This window comes from Ahaetulla prasina, chromosome 2 (genome assembly GCF_028640845.1).
Source record: "Ahaetulla prasina isolate Xishuangbanna chromosome 2, ASM2864084v1, whole genome shotgun sequence".
In the NCBI taxonomy this organism is placed as follows: Eukaryota; Metazoa; Chordata; class Lepidosauria; order Squamata; family Colubridae; genus Ahaetulla; species Ahaetulla prasina.
Genome location: NC_080540.1, coordinates 119,883,903 through 119,902,566, shown reverse-complemented (window position 1 = coordinate 119,902,566; position 18,664 = coordinate 119,883,903). Strand labels below are relative to the sequence as shown.

Genomic DNA, 18,664 nt, shown 5'->3' with positions numbered 1-18,664 from the left:
TAGAGAAAGTGATTGGGCCATTCCAAAACCTAAAAATGGATGAGCAGGGTGACTCATGGTGAACATGTGCTTATAAAAAGGTCTAGAGTACTTATTGCAGTCAGTGGTTTAAACAAGATCTATTGATTTATTAATATCTAGAAATTAATATTAATTAATTTAATACCTAATAATATCTAGAAAAATTGAAAAGTTTGACTAATTAGATTGCAATGAAAATTTGGGAAAAATAATGCACCCTTTCCTGGATCAAGAGTCAAATGTTCTCAAATGTTCAAGCCCACCGTTGGACTACTTCAATGTCTTCTACTCGAGGCTACACTTGAAGGGTATCCGGAAGCTTCAGCTAGTACAGAATGCAGCTGAATGGGTACTTCTCGGAGCCACTAGGGTGGCCCATGTTACACCACTGTTTTGCAAACTGCACTGGCTGCCAGTTTGCCACCTGATACAATTCAGTTGGTTGGTTACCATCTTTAAAGCCCTGCATGAAAAGGGCCTAAACTATCTGAGAAACCAGATCACCCTAATGGGATTAGCCCATCCCACCCATGCCAGCAGAAGGGGTATGCTGTGAACCCCATCAGCCAAGAAATTTCAGCTGCCAGGATCCAGAAGAAGAGCATTTCTGCCATGAAATATTAGAATTATTGTTCTAATGTTTCATAGTACATTTTAATTGAATGCCTGTAAACTGACTAGAGTCACCTCTGGCGGGATGAGCAGCATACAAATTGAATGAATGAATGAATGAATGAATGAGATCTGATTACTCTTCAATTCTTCTTTATCCCATTGCAAAAATTTCTTCAAGGTTTTAACAAGCTTCTTTTGTAGTTTCAATAAAAAACATTTTCCAGGTCATTGTCTTGGTTTATCATTCGTATTTCCCTTTTAGTTTTTAAAGCTTCAGCCAGTTTCTTTTGCATATCCAGCTCAGTAAAACAGTACAAGTTTACTCCATTTCTGCTGCACTTTTATGATTAGTGAATGTTTTTTCTTCTAGTGAAGAAGCTGGGCAATAAAGCCAGAGGAAAAAACACTCTATCACAAATGGCAAATGCAAAAATCAGGAAAGTACCCATTTGGGAGTGTTTTGGACTAGAAGCAACAGAGACAAGATAAGGATTGGCAACAGAGACACAAATTTCATTCAGATATTGTTTCTATCTATTGAAGGCTGGAGATCATATTATAGTAACTAAGAATTAGGGAAAACCTCCACACAAACGCACACACATCACACACACAAACACAAACACACATATACAAAATATCTACTTTCCTCAAGCAAAAGAATTGTTTCCCTAAAATAATCTATAATAAGCTATGCACCTTGCATTATATTTCCTCAAGAGAAAACTAAGTTCAATAAAAAAACAAGCTGTTTTCATGTAAAGTATCCTTACGTACTTACTGCAGTAGCTGAAATATTCAAAACCAGAAAAACAAACTTTTTTTTGGGGGGGGGAACCCTGAGCAAAATGAAAACCATACATAAAAGTCATCAGTTGTCATCAAATGGAATATACAATAGAGCAATTATGGATGAAAATTTAGACTGAACTTTAAATTGCTATATCTTGCTCTTAAGTTAAATGCCTGCCATATTAACTCTTGAATAATATTGTTTCTTCAGAATGAAAGTCTCAGCAAAGAATTAAAAATAGTTTCTAGTAATATTTTGTTTAGGCATGCAATATTGTTAAATTACTCATAGGACAAGTTTTTTTTCCACTGAATGTTCTTGGAGCTTTCTGTAACTTGAGCTATTACAAATTGTAAAGAACTATTTAAATCTCTGGTGGAAACTTAATGCAATAACATTTGTTTCTCTAGTCTTCCATAAAGTGAAATTCAGCAGATTTCTACAAAAGTTTAAACTATTTAATCTGCCACATTCAGAGTCTGAATATTATAAACACATGAAGAACGGCACAAACAAAGGCCAGAAACCTTTTTGTCATACATTTTTATAATGCACAAAAAGAACCGATTAAAGATGACATAATTCACTGGCCTGAATATCCTTAAATAACTGTCTAAGGCCTAGGACATTAAAAAAATGCAATCTAAATCTATTGATATATTTTGCAAATAAGCTAATTAAGGGAGAAGGTGGAGGGGAGTAAATAGGACTTTGTGGCTGAAAGGAATGGTTATTTCTGTCACAGTCAGAACATCTGTGAAGTGCAAACATAAAATAATTTTTAAAAATGCTGAAATTTTATGGGAAGAAAAACAAGATTTCACAATGACTGCTGAAATCTTTCCAGATTTTTTTTTGAAATTCTGGCAGCTTTGAATTACCAAAGTTTAGTGAAATTTTCACCTGAGATTACTATACACAGTAATTTTTAAAATACTGGCAAGATTGCCAGGCCCCTCCTGCTAGTGGGTCTCTTTAGTCTCAGACTTCTTATCTGTCTCTAAAATTTAGAGAAGAATCGGAATGGAAAAAAAGAAAGAAGGGGGGAAAGCCAACTCTTATTATAGATGAAACTATTGTACCTTTAGAGAAAATTGGTACATGGGATTGATGGTGTTGAGGTCATTCATGATGAAATACAGCAGGGAAGCACGAGCTGCTGCAGGACGGTAATGTTCCCTTGCCTCATTAATCTTGATTTCTGTTATCTTGGATTCCTGGACCTGAAAGGAAGTAACAATAAAACTATGAAGAGGCAAGGTAGCCATACCTACTGTAGGTTTGCATGGAGATGGCATGGTTTTAGATAAATTTGTGTATATGTAGCACATGAAGTACCTCTCCTGCCTGCTTCTAACATACCAAATCCCAGCATTTCTGGATGTAGAGCACAACACACATTCAACCATCACTTCATCCATAAATTAATTATCAAGGAATTAACTTCAATCAGATTATTCTTTTCTTTCCAAGGTCGTTACTAAGCTCGTATTAAATTTTCACATATCTTAAAATGGAGGTGTTACGTAACTTTATGAGCAAGGATGTCTGAGCTCCAACTATCAAACCCTCTGCACAAATAGTTCAGAAATATCTCTCGTTTGTGCTGAAGGGCAAACCTGGCAGTGCCCATTCCCATGGCTCTTCAGCGTGGTACAGGTGAAAGATGTCAGCATTATTTGCAAAGCAAATCATCTAAGTCAGATGAGTATTGAACAGATAATTTTCAAAGCCAAATTTTCACCCAGGGAGCAACCAAGGTGCTGAATTCCAGCCAATTTAATACAAACCGTGGAAACTTCAGCGGATTCTGCCATACTGTGTAAACTCCACTTGATTCCTAATTTAATTCAGTAAATGTAATGCGTGTGAATTAACTCAGGTAAAACACTTTGTATTAAACTTAAATGCTTTAAAACATCTTGTTAGAATGCTGCAGTTGTATGGTCTTTGCATCCAGTGCTACTATTTCTCTTAAATTGCTCATTAAAGGCATCTGAACTAAAACAAAAATGCTTTGTAAATCTTGCCAGAATGTGGTTTTATCATGATTTCTAGCCTCCAAGCTGCAGAACAAACAAGATGCATTTAACCAATTCATTTACTTTTAAATTTTATTTACAAATCTCCAGAAAATTGACAAAATAATCTAAATATACCAACACAAACACATACGCAATTAACAAAACAATGTTTGAAGGAAAAATATTGAGATTTAAAAAAAGATTAATAAAAAACCCTAAACAAACTAAAAATGAGAGAGAAGGGGGAAATAGAATAGAATATAATTTTTTTTAATTGGCCAAGTGTGATTGGACACACAAGGAATTTGTCTTGGTGCATATGCTCTCAGTGTACATAAAAGAAAAGATACGTTCATCAAGGTACAACATTTACAACACAAATGATGGTCAATATATCTAAAATATATATTAAAATCTACCTTATAGATTATACTTATCAACAGTCACTAATAAGTTTTTTTTTTCTTATGTTCAATCATGTCTGATTCTCAGAGACTGCCTGAACAAGTTCCTGCAGGGTTATTTTGGCAAGGTTTTTAGAAGTGGTTTACCATTCCCCCCTGCTTAGGGCTGAGAGAAAGTGACTGGCCAAGGTCTCCCTGCTGACTTTGTTCCTAAGGCAGGACTAGAACTCATGGATTCCTGGTTTCTAGCTTGATGCCATAACCACTAAACAAAACTGGCTGTCAATATATACCAATTTTTAAACAATTCATATTCACTCAGTGTCTCTTAACATAGATTTTTGTTCCCAGTCACACACCAGACTCAATTTAGCATTTTTACCTTATCTTCAATTTCCGCAGCTGTTTGTTTAGTGACTTCCAGATTCTCCACCAAGGCAGTATCTGCTAAAAAGTTCCCTGAGGCAGACGAGAGACGGGACAGCAAGTTGTCCTCTAAAGTTTTCAAGGTAATTTTGTAACCATTCTGCTGCTTTGTGAGATCAGACTGTAAAAAGTTGAGATATATATAATATATATATATATATATATATCGTATATTATATCATTTTCAAAGCAAAGATTTTGTTAAATCGGGGATCTCCAAACTTGGCAACTTTATGGACTTCAGTTCCCAGAATTCCTCAGCCAGCCATGATGCTGGATGTTGTCAAGTTGTCAAGTTTGGAGATCCCTGTGTTCCATCATAATATGCTGGAAACTCCCTCTTTGGGAAAATGAAATGCAACACAGCACACCACTCCAAATTTAAATAGATGCAGTACTGGAGAACATTTATGCAGCATATTATTATTATTATTATTATTATTATTATTATTATTATTATTATTATTATTATTATTATTATTATTATTATTATTAATTCAAATTTATATACCGCCCTATCTCCCGAAGGACTCAGGGCGGTTCACAGGCAGATAAAAAACATATATATACAAATTAAGAAAACCATTAAGAAAACATATTCAGAAAGCCTAATTATTAAAAATAATATAAATATTAAAACCAATTAAAACCCCTATAAAATTTAAAAAATTTAAAATTTAGAAAATTTAAAAAACTAGTCCAGTCCCGCGCAGATAAATAGGTGTGTTTTAAGCTCGCGACGGAAGGTTCGGAGGTCTGGAAGTTGACGGAGTCCTGGGGGGAGTTCGTTCCAGAGGGTGGGAGCCCCCACAGAGAAGGCCCTTCCCCTGGGCGCCGCCAGACGACACTGTCTAGCTGACGGCACCCTGAGGAGTCCCTCTCTGTGAGAGCGCACGGGCCGGTGAGAGGTATCCGGTAGCAGTAGACGGTCCCGTAAGTAGCCCGGCCCTATGCCATGGAGCGCTTTAAAGGTGGTTACCAGAACCTTGAAGCGCACCCGGAAGGCCACAGGTAGCCAGTGCAGTCTGCGCAGGATAGGTGTCATACGGGAGCCACGAGGGCTCCTCTATAACCCGCGCAGCCGCATTCTGAACTAACTGCAGTCTCCGGATGCCCTTCAAGGGGAGCCCCATGTAGAGAGCATTGCAATAATCCAGGCGAGACGTCACGAGGCGTGAGTGACCGTGCACAGGGCATCCCGGTTCAGAAAGGGCGAACTGGCGCACCAGGCGAACCTGGTAAAAGCTCTCCTGGAGACGGCCAAATGATCTTCAAAAGACAGCCGCTCATCCAGGAGGACGCCTGTTGCGCACCTCTCCATCGGGCCAGTGACTCGCCCCGACAGTCAGCCGTGGACTCAGCTGACTGTACCGGGATGCCGCATCCACAGCCACTCTGTCTTGGAGGGATTGAGCTTGAGCCTGTTTCTCCCCATCCAGACCAGACGGCCTCCAAACACCGGGACAGCACTTCGATAGCTTCGCTGGGGTGGCCCGTGTGAAAAGTACAGCTGGGTGTCATCAGCGACAGCTGGTACCTCACACCAAGCCACTGATGATCTCACCCAGCGGCTTCATATAGATGTTGAACAGAAGGGGCGAGAGGATCGACCCCGCGGCACCCCACAAGTGAGGCGCCCGGAGCCGACCTCTGCCCCTGTCAACACTGCTCATGCATCGATCGGAGAGATAGGAGGAGAACCACCGATAAACGGTGCCTCCCACTCCCAATCCCCCCAACCGGCGCAGCAGGATACCATGGTCGATGGTATCGAAAGCCGCTGAGAGGTCTAATAGGACCAGGGCAGAGTAACAACCCCTATCCCTGGCCCTCCAGAGATCATCCACCAACGCGACCAAAGCCGTCTCAGTGCTGTAACCGGGCCGGAAACCGGACTGGAACGGGTCTAGATAGACAGTTTAGTAGTATAGTGTACTACAGTTAAAATTAAGAATTGCAGCTATCCTTCATTTCCATTCAAGGGCCCAGCCCAGACTTCCAAAAATCTGTATTAGGATTATTGTTCCAAAGAAACGTCCAATCCAGTTTTCTAGCATTTCACTCAAATGATAACTTGGTGGGTTTACTCCCCCCTGTGCTTTTGGGGATGGAAGAGGAGTTGTGGCCCACCAGCCGTCTCGGATGATGAGGAGGTTGGGGCCAGTCCTCAAGTCTGGGGAAGGCTCTGATGGATGCTCTGTGTTGGAAGCAGAGTTAGAACCAGGGCTGCCCAACATTTCCCAGCTGCCTTCGGAGTCAGAGATAAATGGGGAAAAAGAATAGCTAGGGCTTGTTCCAGACATGCGTATGCACAGAGCTGTCAGGAAAAGAGAGCAACTGAGGAACACGGGCTGACTTGGGAAGAAAGGCACATAAGGATGCTGAATGGCCCCTCCCTGGCTGGGGAATAAATAGAAACAAAAGGAAAGTGGTGGTTGCAGGAGACAACAGTTCGTATTTCTTTCAGAAGATTTGCTTATTGTGGTTCATGCCTCAGAGACTTCCTGCCAGGAATTAATTTACAGCTTTGCAACTGGAAGCTCTCAGCCTGGCAATTATCCAAGGACTGATAAGGTCTGATTAGACCTTATCAGTCTAATAACCTTATCAGGTTATAAGACCTTATCAGTCTAATAACTGATAAGGTTATTGCAATTAACCCTTGGAAGGATTATTGACTGGACTTTTCTGTGCGTGAATGCCATGAATTCACAGTAGCTAAATAAAGACAGGCTTTTTGGGACAAGGAATCTGTTTCTTGGTTCTTGTAAGGCTGGGTCAGAATAAGAGGTACCTCTCCCTGCAATGTCCTTTAAGCAAGAGTTCCAGAAGAAAGAGATTAGGAGTAAAAATTTGGTGGAGTCTGCAACTGTCTTCATGAACAAACATCTCCATGAACATCTGTTCTGAATTTCCCTCTTTCTTCTGGTGCTCCTCCACTTCAAGTGCAAGTTCGCCATTCTTACCTAAACTGTAATGTACTGGTCAGGGTTGTTATTCTGACATTACAGATGGGAAGGGAAAGGTCTGGATACAGGAAACATGGAAACAGGCTTGCTGAAGGCTGGGATTTGTTTAAAGCACAAATGTTTCCTTCTTTAGTTTTCGAAAATGTTTTAATTAAAAATAACTTTTCTTATAAAAGTTACTATGATGAAGTAATTAATAACTTTTTTTTAGGCCATAGGCTAACCATAGATCTGTTTGGAAAAAAAGACAAAGCAAAACTACAAAGCTATTATTTTTCTTACTTCAAAGAAGTAATTAATTTAACTGAAAAGCATTGCTTCTTCAATAGATTTAATGATTTTTCATGACTGCTTAGCCCATTTGGTTTTCTTTGCATAGCCAGGTTGGTGTAAGATATATGGGATAAGAAATTTAATATGCAACTTCAGAATGTTACTTTCTGCAGTTTTAATAGTATAAAAGAGCAATATGGTATACACATTTTTTTCCCAACTTTCTCCCTAGCAATACCAATTCTCTGAAATAAAGTTGGCAGCAATAAGAATAACAACAACCCAGTTGTGTTGCTAAAATTAAGATGACTATATACTTAATTTTTATGCTTTTCCAGCTGTACAGGCAGATTCTCACAGGCAGTTGTCCATAAGTCATACAGTTTAATATGAACTCCAAATACTGTAAGCACTAATTACAGAATTTCTCTATTTGTTTACCCAACTTTCTTTCTTTGATCCATTTATACAGTTACCCTCACTCACCAAGTTACTCTAACAAGTATACTCTCAGTATTTTTAAGGCTAATTTTACCATCTTGTAGAAGGGTTCTAATTTTTAATTTTTAAAATATGCAAATGATATAAATTGTTACTGGAGATTTTGGCTTTTCCTGGTGTTTCAACACAAAACAGACCTTACGATTAGTTATTTTTTAGCTGACACAATATTCCCTGAGAAGCCAGAGAATGGAGAGAGAAAAAGAGAAATGATTTGCTACATTGAATGGAAAATCTTTATGCCATCTTGAGTTCTTCTCTAGGGGCTGTTGTCTGTGGCAGCAGGTTGCTCTAGTCCAGGGGTCTCCAACCTTGGTCCCTTTAAGACTTGTAGACTCCAACTCCCAGAGTCCCTCAGTTAGCAGAGCTGGCTGAGGAACTCTGGGAGTTGAAGTCCACAAGTCTTAAAGGGACCAAGGTTGGAGATTCCTGCTCTAGTCTACTGTTTAGCAACTATATTATAACGAGCCACATACAAATTTATTGCAAGGGCTCCTTATGTGAACCGGTGTCATGGTCAGATCATTTTCTTCTTCGCCTAGACTTTCAGACCGCCGCTCACCACCGCAGGGAGACGGAGCCAATGCGTTGGTTCTGTCCCAGGCGCCTGATGGACCCGGAGAGGTACCTGACGGAGCTTGGGCCGCTTCCTGAGGATCTTACCCACGGCACGACTGAAGAACTGGTTGCGGCCTGGGAACGGGCCGCGGCTGGGGTTTTGGACCGTGTCGCGCCTTTGCGGCCTCTGACCCGGTGTAGATCTCAATTGGCTCCCTGGTTTTCCGAGGAGCTGAGAGAGATGAAACGCCGGAGAAGACGCCTGGAGAGTGTTTGGAGGTCTAGCTGCCCGAGGCTGATCGACACTAGTGAGGTCCTTTACTAGGACCTACCTAGTGGCAATGAGGGAGGCGGCGTTCCTCACGCTTCCACCCTCATTGCATCGGCAGATAACCGCCCGCCGCCCAGCCTGGTGACCCGCCTCCTCCATCAAGAGGGACGGGATGACCCCTTACAGGGACGAGCTGAGGAGTTTAACGGTTATCTATACGATAAAATCGTTCAGCTTCGGGATAGTTTGGACCAAGATTGCGATGATCCAGCCGAGACGACAGAGACACGTCTTGTTGAGGTTATCTGGGATGAGTTTGATTCTGTGGCTCCCGAGGACATGGACAGGTTGCTGGGGAGGTTACATGCAACTACATGTTTACTGGACCCGTGCCCTTCCTGGTTAGTGCTGGCTGCTCAGGAAGTGACACGAGGCTGGCTCCAGGGGATTATAAATGCTTCTTTGATGGAAGGGGTTTTCCCCGCCGCCTTGAAGGAGGCGGTGGTGAGACCTCTCCTCAAGAAGCCTTCCCTGGACCCAGCTATTTTGGGTAATTATCGTCAGTCTCCAACCTTCGCTTTGTGGCGAAGGTTGTAGAGAGTGTGGTTGCATGGCAGCTCCCCGCACCTGGAGGAAACTGTCTATCTGGACCTGCTCCAGTCCGGCTTCCGACCCGGTTATAGCACGGAGACGGCTTTGGTCGCGTTGGTGGATGACCTCTGAGGGCCAGGGACAGGTTGTTCCTCTGCCTTGGTCCTATTAGATCTCTCAGCGGCTTTCGATACCATTGACCATGGTATCCTGCTGCGCCAGTTGGAGGGATTGGGAGTGGGGGGCACCGTTTATCGGTGGTTCTCCTCCTATCTCTCTGACCGGTCGCAGACGGTGTTAACAGGGGGGCAGAGGTCGCCCCGAGGCGCCTCACTTGTGGGGTGCCTCAGGGGTCGATTCTCTCGCCTACCCTGTTCAACATCTATATGAAGCCGCTGGGTGAGGTCATCAGTGGTTTCGGGGTGAGTTATCATCTGTACGCTGATGATACTCAGCTGTACTTCTCCACCCCGGACCACCCCAACGAAGCGGTCGAAGTGCTGTCCCGGTGCCTGGAAGCTGTACGGGTCTGGATGGGGAGAAACAGACTCAAGCTCAATCCCTCCAAGACGGAGTGGCTGTGGATGCCGGCATCCCGGTACAGTCAGCTGCATCCGCAGCTGACTGTTGGGGGCGAGTTAGTGGCCCCAAAGGAGGTGGTTCGCAACTTGGGCGTCCTCCTGGATGGACGGCTGTCTTTTGATGAACACCTGGCGGCCGTCGCCAGGAGGGCCTTTTACCAGGTTCGCCTGGTTCGCCAGTTGCGTCCCTTCCTTGATCGGGATGCCTTATGCACGGTCACTCACGCTCTGGTTACGTCTAGGCTGGATTATTGCAATGCTCTCTACATGGGGCTGCCCTTGAGGTGCACCCGGAGGCTGCAGTTAGTCCAGAATGCGGCTGCGCGAGTAGTAACGGGAGCCGCTCGTGGCTCCCACGTGACATCGCTGCTCCGTAGCTTGCACTGGCTTCCTGTGGTCTTTCGGGTGCGCTTCAAGATTTTGGTAACTATCTTTAAAGCGCTCCATGGCTTAGGACCCGGGTACTTACGAGACCGCCTGCTGTTACCCTTTGCCTCCCACCGACCCGTACGCTCGCACAGAGAGGGTCTCCTCAGGGTGCCGTCCGCCAAACAGTGTCGGCTGGCGGCCCCCAGGAGTAGGGCCTTCTCTGTGGGGGCAGTGACGCTCTGGAACGAACTTCCCCCCGGCCTGCGTCAAGTGCCTGATCTTCGGACCTTCCGTCGTGAGCTCAAAACATATTTATTCATTAAAGCGGGACTGGCATAATTAGTGATGTATTTTAATTGGGTTTTTTAATATTTTTTAACTTCTTACCGTATATACTCGAATATAAGCCGATCCGAGTATAAGCCGAGGTCCCCAATTTTACCCCAAAAACTGGGGTAAACTGGGGACTCGAGTATAAGCCGAGGGTGGGAAATGAGGCACCTACCGGTTGAAACCCTCCTCCCTCAGCTGAGAAGGCTGGCGGCTCCCCGCCCGCCCTCTCACTGCACCGCAGGGCTTCAGTCCGGTAAAATGTGAAAAGAAAAACTCGAGTATAAGCCGTATATACTCGAGTATAAGCGAGGCTTAAAAAAAAAACTTGAGTATAAGCCGTATAGACCCGAGTATAAGCCGAGGGGACGTTTTTCAGCACAAAAAATGTGCTGAAAAACTCGGCTTATACTCGAGTATATACGGTAATTTAAATTTTAATAATCAGCCTTTAAAATTTGCTCTTTTTAATTGTTGTTTTAAATTGTATACATTTTTGTTTTATTTTGGCTGTACACCGCCCTGAGTCCTTCGGGAGAAGGGCGGTATAAAAATTTAATAAATAAATAAAATAAATAAATAAATAAATGTGTCAGTAGTAATATATTGTTCTGCTAGAAGAAGGAGGATGACTATTTTCAGTAGAACCAAAAATTCTTGGTAAACATGTCTCAATTTGCGAAAGTATTCAGAGGACGGCTCTAGTTTGTAATGTTTCACACACAGCTTGAGAAATAATTGAAGTAACCATTTTAGAACATTTTATGCTGAGGACATTTTATGCGTGTTCTACTGCATCTCTCAGCATTATTACAACCTAGGCAATGGCATTTGCTGAGCTGTTCATTGATTCAACATATGTACATTTATTTAGTCAAGGGGGGGAAAAAACAATCAGTAGCAAGAAAAGCCATAAAATGCCTGAACTATGTAATTTTGTGTATCTCCTTTGGGTCATAGAAACACTCCAAAAAGCAGAATTAATGATGCTGTCACTAACTGTACTAATTGAAGGAGTTGTGTTGCCACCATAAAAAAAAAAAGCTGTATCTGGTTTGCCAAATGAAATTAGTTCCAGTGGTAGGAATTTTGAAAGCTATAGTCCCAATACTAGATGAAGGAGTTTCCAGCTTTGGATAAAGCTACACTAATAATCTATTTAATGTTAATTGCCAAGACTAAAAGTGCTGGCTCTAGTTGGCCAGATGTACATTAAACCTTTTTATAACTAGACACAAAATATTTTTAACATGTTGATCCTAAACTCTACTATCTTCGTGACTGGTGGGAATGCCAAACCTGCAGAAATACTACTTTAGGAATGTTTTCTTTAGTTTTCCTTATCTCTGATAATAGATATAGACAACAGTTTAAAACATGGACGATGCTGGAAAGATCAAAGGGAGATTAATTGAGTCCATCTTGGATTCTGTTAGTTACCTTTAATTCTTCCAGGTCAGGCCTCTCCATGCTTACAACTGCTGCCAGCAGCTGATCTTCTAGACCATCCCGAGTCACAGTAAAGTTGATGAGGGTGCACTGTGCTTGCATTTCTGGCTGGTAATGGGGATTGGCTAGTTTTGTATGAAGAATTAGTCGGAAGCTGGGGTTGTATTCACATTCTTTATCTCCAATTTTAATGAATCTGAAAAAAGATCAAGCATGATTACTCATGCCTGCCATATCCATATGCCATTATAAGTTAATTAATTAGATTCCAGAGGTGTGTATAATTTTACAGTGCAGTGAGAACTGATCATTCGAAATCAGCTTTCCCTGATAAAATGTCCTCCAGATATAATAGACTGATTCCTATAATCATCAAAGGCCCTGCTGGCTTTTGAAGTTCAACTTATTTGGTGGACTCATTTACCATTGCAATGCCTTCCTTGTCCTTTAGGAAAGGAACAAAATGTACTATGCAGCAACTCCTATAATCTATGCCAATTAAATTAAATCAAATACATTGGTGTGCCATACTGGGTTACAGTATTGGACTACAGGAACTCACTGGGAGAGTTTGGACCAACCCCATCTGTTAGCCCAAACTATCTATGATAAAAATGAGGAGAAAGGAGGATTATGAACACCAGTTTGAGTTCCTGAATGAAAGGTAGGATATAACGTATATTTGGGAGTATAAGACACAGGCATGATATCCTACTTGTTTGGACCAGTTCAGGTGAACCGCTAGGGATTATGGGCATCAGTTCACTGAACTGTTAGTAATTACCCCTCCTTGGCCCCTCCCACACCCAGCCGGTCGCTGCTCACCTCTTCCGGCTGCTCTATATTCCACAGAATTCAATGTTAAATGCAGCAGGGAGAATGCTAACTTTTCTCCCTCCATTCGGAAGGAAGCTACTGCAGCCTGTCCCTTTAAGGTATAACCCAGGAGGGAGGGGCCAGGAGAGAACCATAAAGGGAGCAGCAGCTCCATTCTGAATGGAGGGAGAAAAGTTAGCATTCTCTCTACCACAGAATTCAATGTTAAATGCAATAGAGAGAATGCTAACTTTTCTCCCTCCACTCAGAACGGAGCTGCTGCAGCCTGTCCCTTTTAAGGTAGCCCCCAGGAGGGAGGGGGATGAGACGGAGCAGCTGGAATGGAGCTGTTTTTGTGAAAATGGGGAAGGGGATTTTCCTGCCTGTCATCCATTCCTCAATCTCAGCATAGACTGAGGGAAGGATGGTAGGCAGGAATATTCCCTTCCCCATTTTCCTGCTATTCGCGACAAAGAGTGGCTGGGAGGGGAGGGGCCGGTGAGGAGCCCCTCAATGTGAGTGATGTCGAATTGGCCCACCCAGTCACATGGCCTCCTCCCAACAAGCCATGCCAACAGAACCGATAGGGGAAGCTTTTTAATTTCACTCCTGATAAGACACAACTTTTTTTCCTCTAAAAGAGGGTGAAAATTTGGGTGCGTCTTATACACCGAATGTAGCCCCACCCAGCCTCTCAAATGGAGGTTTCAGAGGCTGATAAAAACCCCTCTGAAATGGAAGTTTCAGAGGCTGAAAAAAAAGCAAGGTGCAGAGCTCACAACCAATGAACCTGTTGCTAAAGTTCACCTCTAGGAATAGCTGATGGGGGGTATTCCAGGAGGCCAATCCAACTGCCAATCCGCTTTTTTCTTATTTTCCTCCCCAAAACTAAGGTGTGTCTTATACTCTGGTGTGTCTTAAAGTCCGGAAAATACAGTAAATAGAATCAATAAATATTAAATCTATCCATTAGACTGGTTGTGAAAAGTAGTTTTACATCAATTTTGAGGACTTAGTTTTTGGGGAAAATTTTGAGGGAAAAGTTTTTGAACCCTGCTACTGTATCATAGGTCTTGGGGGGCAATAGCAGATGTCATGAGCATCTTTCAGAGGATGATACATGTCATAGAACTATGTCATTCACTATCATCTCACCTTCCTTTTTTTATTGTCTCTCGACCCAGCAATGGACCTAACACTGGATCGACGGATTCTTCCAAATTCTCAATCAGAACAACTTCCCCAGCAGCAAGAGCTTGTTCCACAATGTCCAGATACCTAAAAAATACAGCACCAGGAGGATACATGTTAAGGAAAACCCTGAGAAACTCCCAGAGTAAAGTGAAGGATGAAGTCATTGCTAAATGTGTAGACAGGGAGGAGTTGGTGATTATGAAAGAGACCTGCTCTAGGTATTTATTGTTATAGTCTTACTTAAGCAAAGTGATTCACCAAATAGAACAGTATTTCAATTCCTCAAAAAATTGGGTTTTGAAAAATTCAAGAGTTTTAGAAAGTTAAGAACATAAAAATTCAGGCTTAATACCAGGTTTGGCTATAAATCTCCCTTATTCAGAAGACAGAAGGCTCCCAGGCACAACAAACTAAATTCATCTTTTTGTTATTGACTAGGAAGAAGCCATACATATCCAGAAAACTGGCCCCCACAGAAACAAGCCTATGCTCCAAGGTTTAAGTTCTAGATTTTTTTCTTCTTCTGCCTTTTCAAGTCAACATCCTCTTGATGACTTTGGAATTTGATCTACGCTGACTTAACAATTCTCTCTCAAATGGAGGTTTCAGAGGCTGATAAAAACCCTTCTGAAATGGAAGTTTCAGAGGCTGAAAAAAAAGCAAGGTGCAGAGCTCACAACCAATGAACCTGTTGCTAAAGTTCACCTCTAGGAATAGCTGATGGGGGGTATTCCAGGAGGCCAATCCAACTGCCAATCAGCTTTTTTCTTATTTTCCTCCCCAAAACTAAGGTGTGTCTTATACTCTGGTGTGTCTTAAAGTCCGGAAAATACGGTAAATAGAATCAATAAATATTAAATCTATCCATTAGACTGGTTGTGAAAAGTAGTTTTACATCAATTTTGAGGGAAAAGTTTTTGAACCCTGCTACTGTATCATAGGTCTTGGGGGGCAATAGCAGATGTCATGAGCATCTTTCAGAGGATGATACATGTCATAGAACTATGTCATTCACTATCATCTCACCTTCCTTTTTTTATTGTCTCTCGACCCAGCAATGGACCTAACACTGGATCGACGGATTCTTCCAAATTCTCAATCAGAACAACTTCCCCAGCAGCAAGAGCTTGTTCCACAATGTCCAGATACCTAAAAAATACAGCACCAGGAGGATACATGTTAAGGAAAACCCTGAGAAACTCCCAGAGTAAAGTGAAGGATGAAGTCATTGCTAAATGTGTAGACAGGGAGGAGTTGGTGATTATGAAAGAGACCTGCTCTAGGTATTTATTGTTATAGTCTTACTTAAGCAAAGTGATTCACCAAATAGAACAGTATTTCAATTCCTCAAAAAATTGGGTTTTGAAAAATTCAAGAGTTTTAGAAAGTTAAGAACATAAAAATTCAGGCTTACTACCAGGTTTGGCTATAAATCTCCCAATCTTCATCCCATTCAGAAGACAGAAGGCTCCCAGGCATTCTCCCTAAATTCATCTTTTTGTTATTGACTAGGAAGAAGCCATACATATCCAGAAAACTGGCCCCCACAGAAACAAGCCTACGCTCCAAGGTTTAAGTTCTAGATTTTTTTCTTCTTCTGCCTTTTCAAGTCAACATCCTCTTGATGACTTTGGAATTTGATCTACGCTGACCTAACAATTCTCTCTCAAATGGAGGTTTCAGAGGCTGATAAAACCCTTCTGAAATGGAAGTTTCAGAGGCTGATAAAACCCTTCTGAAATGGAAGTTTCAGAGGCTGATAAAACCCTTCTGAAATGGAAGTTTCAGAGGCTGATAAAACCCTTCTGAAATGGAAGTTTCAGAGGCTGATAAAACCCTTCTGAAATGGAAGTTTCAGAGGCTGATAAAACCCTTCTGAAATGGAAGTTTCAGAGGCTGATAAAACCCTTCTGAAATGGAAGTTTCAGAGGCTGATAAAACCCTTCTGAAATGGAAGTTTCAGAGGCTGATAAAACCCTTCTGAAATGGAAGTTTCAGAGGCTGATAAAACCCTTCTGAAATGGAAGTTTCAGAGGCTGATAAAACCCTTCTGAAATGGAAGTTTCAGAGGCTGAAAAAAGCAAGGTGCAGAGCTCACAACCAATGAACCTGTTGCTAAAGTTCACCTCTAGGAATAGCTGATGGGGGTATTCCAGGAGGCCAATCCAACTGCCAATCAGCTTTTTCTTATTTTCCTCCCAAAACTAAGGTGTGTCTTATACTCTGGTGTGTCTTATACTCTGGTGTGTCTTATACTCTGGTGTGTTTTATAGTCCGGAAAATACAGTAAATAGAATCAATAAATATTAAATCTATCCATTAGACTGGTTGTGAAAAGTAGTTTTACATCAATTTTGAGGGAAAAGTTTTTGAACCCTGCTACTGTATCATAGGTCTTGGGGGGCAATAGCAGATGTCATGAGCATCTTTCAGAGGATGATACATGTCATAGAACTATGTCATTCACTATCATCTCACCTTCCTTTTTTTATTGTCTCTCGACCCAGCAATGGACCTAACACTGGATCGACGGATTCTTCCAAATTCTCAATCAGAACAACTTCCCCAGCAGCAAGAGCTTGTTCCACAATGTCCAGATACCTAAAAAATACAGCACCAGGAGGATACATGTTAAGGAAAACCCTGAGAAACTCCCAGAGTAAAGTGAAGGATGAAGTCATTGCTAAATGTGTAGACAGGGAGGAGTTGGTGATTATGAAAGAGACCTGCTCTAGGTATTTATTGTTATAGTCTTACTTAAGCAAAGTGATTCACCAAATAGAACAGTATTTCAATTCCTCAAAAAATTGGGTTTTGAAAAATTCAAGAGTTTTAGAAAGTTAAGAACATAAAAATTCAGGCTTAATACCAGGTTTGGCTATAAATCTCCCTTATTCAGAAGACAGAAGGCTCCCAGGCACAACAAACTAAATTCATCTTTTTGTTATTGACTAGGAAGAAGCCATACATATCCAGAAAACTGGCCCCCACAGAAACAAGCCTATGCTCCAAGGTTTAAGTTCTAGATTTTTTTCTTCTTCTGCCTTTTCAAGTCAACATCCTCTTGATGACTTTGGAATTTGATCTACGCTGACTTAACAATTCTCTCTCAAATGGTAACTACTGGATTCCTATTCAACCAGTTTTATTCCTTACCCCAAGTAAGCTTTATTAAGTCAAATCTGGAAATGTACTGAACAATTTTTAAACAGTGGAATGGTTTACTTGAATGCATTTTATCAAAAATATGTGAGTTGACTAGTAAATTTCTATGACTTCTTCCTACGGGAGCTTTTAATTTTGTAGATTGTGTAATATATATTCCTTAACTTGTTTTAAAATCTACATTGGTTCTTTGAATTAAGCATTTCCTCTTTGTGGTGGAAATCCTTAGTCCTGAATGAGAAACATTGAACATCTAACATACAACATATTCATATTTGATGCACAGATGCAAGTTTCATCTTTGAATGGTTGGGTATGCCAGTAGACACTTTATTTAATCTAAACAGTTTATCTGTTCATTTGCATATGTACTTTCTGATGTCAGATACTACTTCATTCTACTATATGCTAAACTAAGAAACAGAGTCAGATTGATTATCCTTTCTGGCAAAGTTTAAGCAGTAGTAGTTGTGCTTAGGGCCTGGTTACTTGAGACACTATCTATCTCCAGCAGTATTTTACTGGCCAATTCGATCTTGCAGGATTGGCATGTTCCAGATTCCTTCAATTAAATGTGCCATCTGTGCCAAATGTGCCAACGAAACTCAGTTGCAATGCCTGTCCTCTGGAATGAGGTTCTTCTTCAAGATCTGGATGGTGATCTGGATGGTGCCCCTAGTGTTTTAAAGAACCTTGGATATCTGGTTCTTTGCCAAGGCTTTTGGCTAAGGTGGTTGAAGTGCCTTCTGAGGAGTATGGGTAAGCCTCTCATTGTTGCCTAGTTATGCCATGCTTTGTTTGTCTTTATTGCAGTATTATTTTATTGTTATTTCTCTATATTTTTACTTTGTTAACTGCCTAGACCTAGAGTCACTGGGAGTTGGGTAGTATACAAGTGTAATAAGCAGTACGTTAATTAATACATTTGCTGTATTACTCTTTGGAAACAGTTTTGTTGTTTATGGTTTTAGGTAAAATTGTAGTCATATATTTGTTTTATTCCTGATTTTACTTCAAAGTTTGTATTCTTTTGGAACTGCTTAGAGCTTTCTTCAGATTTACAAAGCATACAAATTGCAGTAAATGTTTTAACTCTTTCTTTGCTTTTTGAGTTCAGTTTGGCTACTATATTTATTTCAGCAATTACCTTAATAAAGTCTAACCTATCACAGCATTGCCTAGCTTGTCCTATCTGTTACAAGAACAGCATTAATCTTGAGTTTCTCTTATACTGTATAACAACACACACTGTTTGAAAGATGGGGATATCCATAAATCATGAGAGATACAGGGCAAAAATACTTTTCCAGGCTA

General features: G+C 41.3%; 2 protein-coding genes across 2 annotated transcripts in view; both read right to left on the bottom strand.

Annotated features, from left to right (window-relative positions):
- LOC131191792 (dynein axonemal heavy chain 9-like) overlaps positions 1-14,264 on the bottom strand; it is an 88,079-nt gene extending 73,815 nt beyond the window's left edge. The window contains exons 1-4 of the mRNA XM_058170257.1: positions 14,147-14,264; positions 12,167-12,371; positions 4,240-4,404; positions 2,512-2,652 (exon numbers count right to left, since the gene is read on the bottom strand). Of these exons, the coding sequence (XP_058026240.1) occupies positions 2,512-2,652; positions 4,240-4,404; positions 12,167-12,277 (417 nt within the window). The 5' untranslated portion in view covers positions 12,278-12,371; positions 14,147-14,264. The remainder of the gene's footprint in view (positions 1-2,511; positions 2,653-4,239; positions 4,405-12,166; positions 12,372-14,146) is intronic.
- LOC131190551 (dynein axonemal heavy chain 9-like) overlaps positions 13,735-18,664 on the bottom strand; it is a 171,435-nt gene continuing 166,505 nt past the window's right edge. Inside the window, exons 48-51 of the mRNA XM_058167887.1 lie at positions 16,664-16,786; positions 15,212-15,334; positions 14,147-14,269; positions 13,735-13,741 (exon numbers count right to left, since the gene is read on the bottom strand). Of these exons, the coding sequence (XP_058023870.1) occupies positions 13,735-13,741; positions 14,147-14,269; positions 15,212-15,334; positions 16,664-16,786 (376 nt within the window). The remainder of the gene's footprint in view (positions 13,742-14,146; positions 14,270-15,211; positions 15,335-16,663; positions 16,787-18,664) is intronic.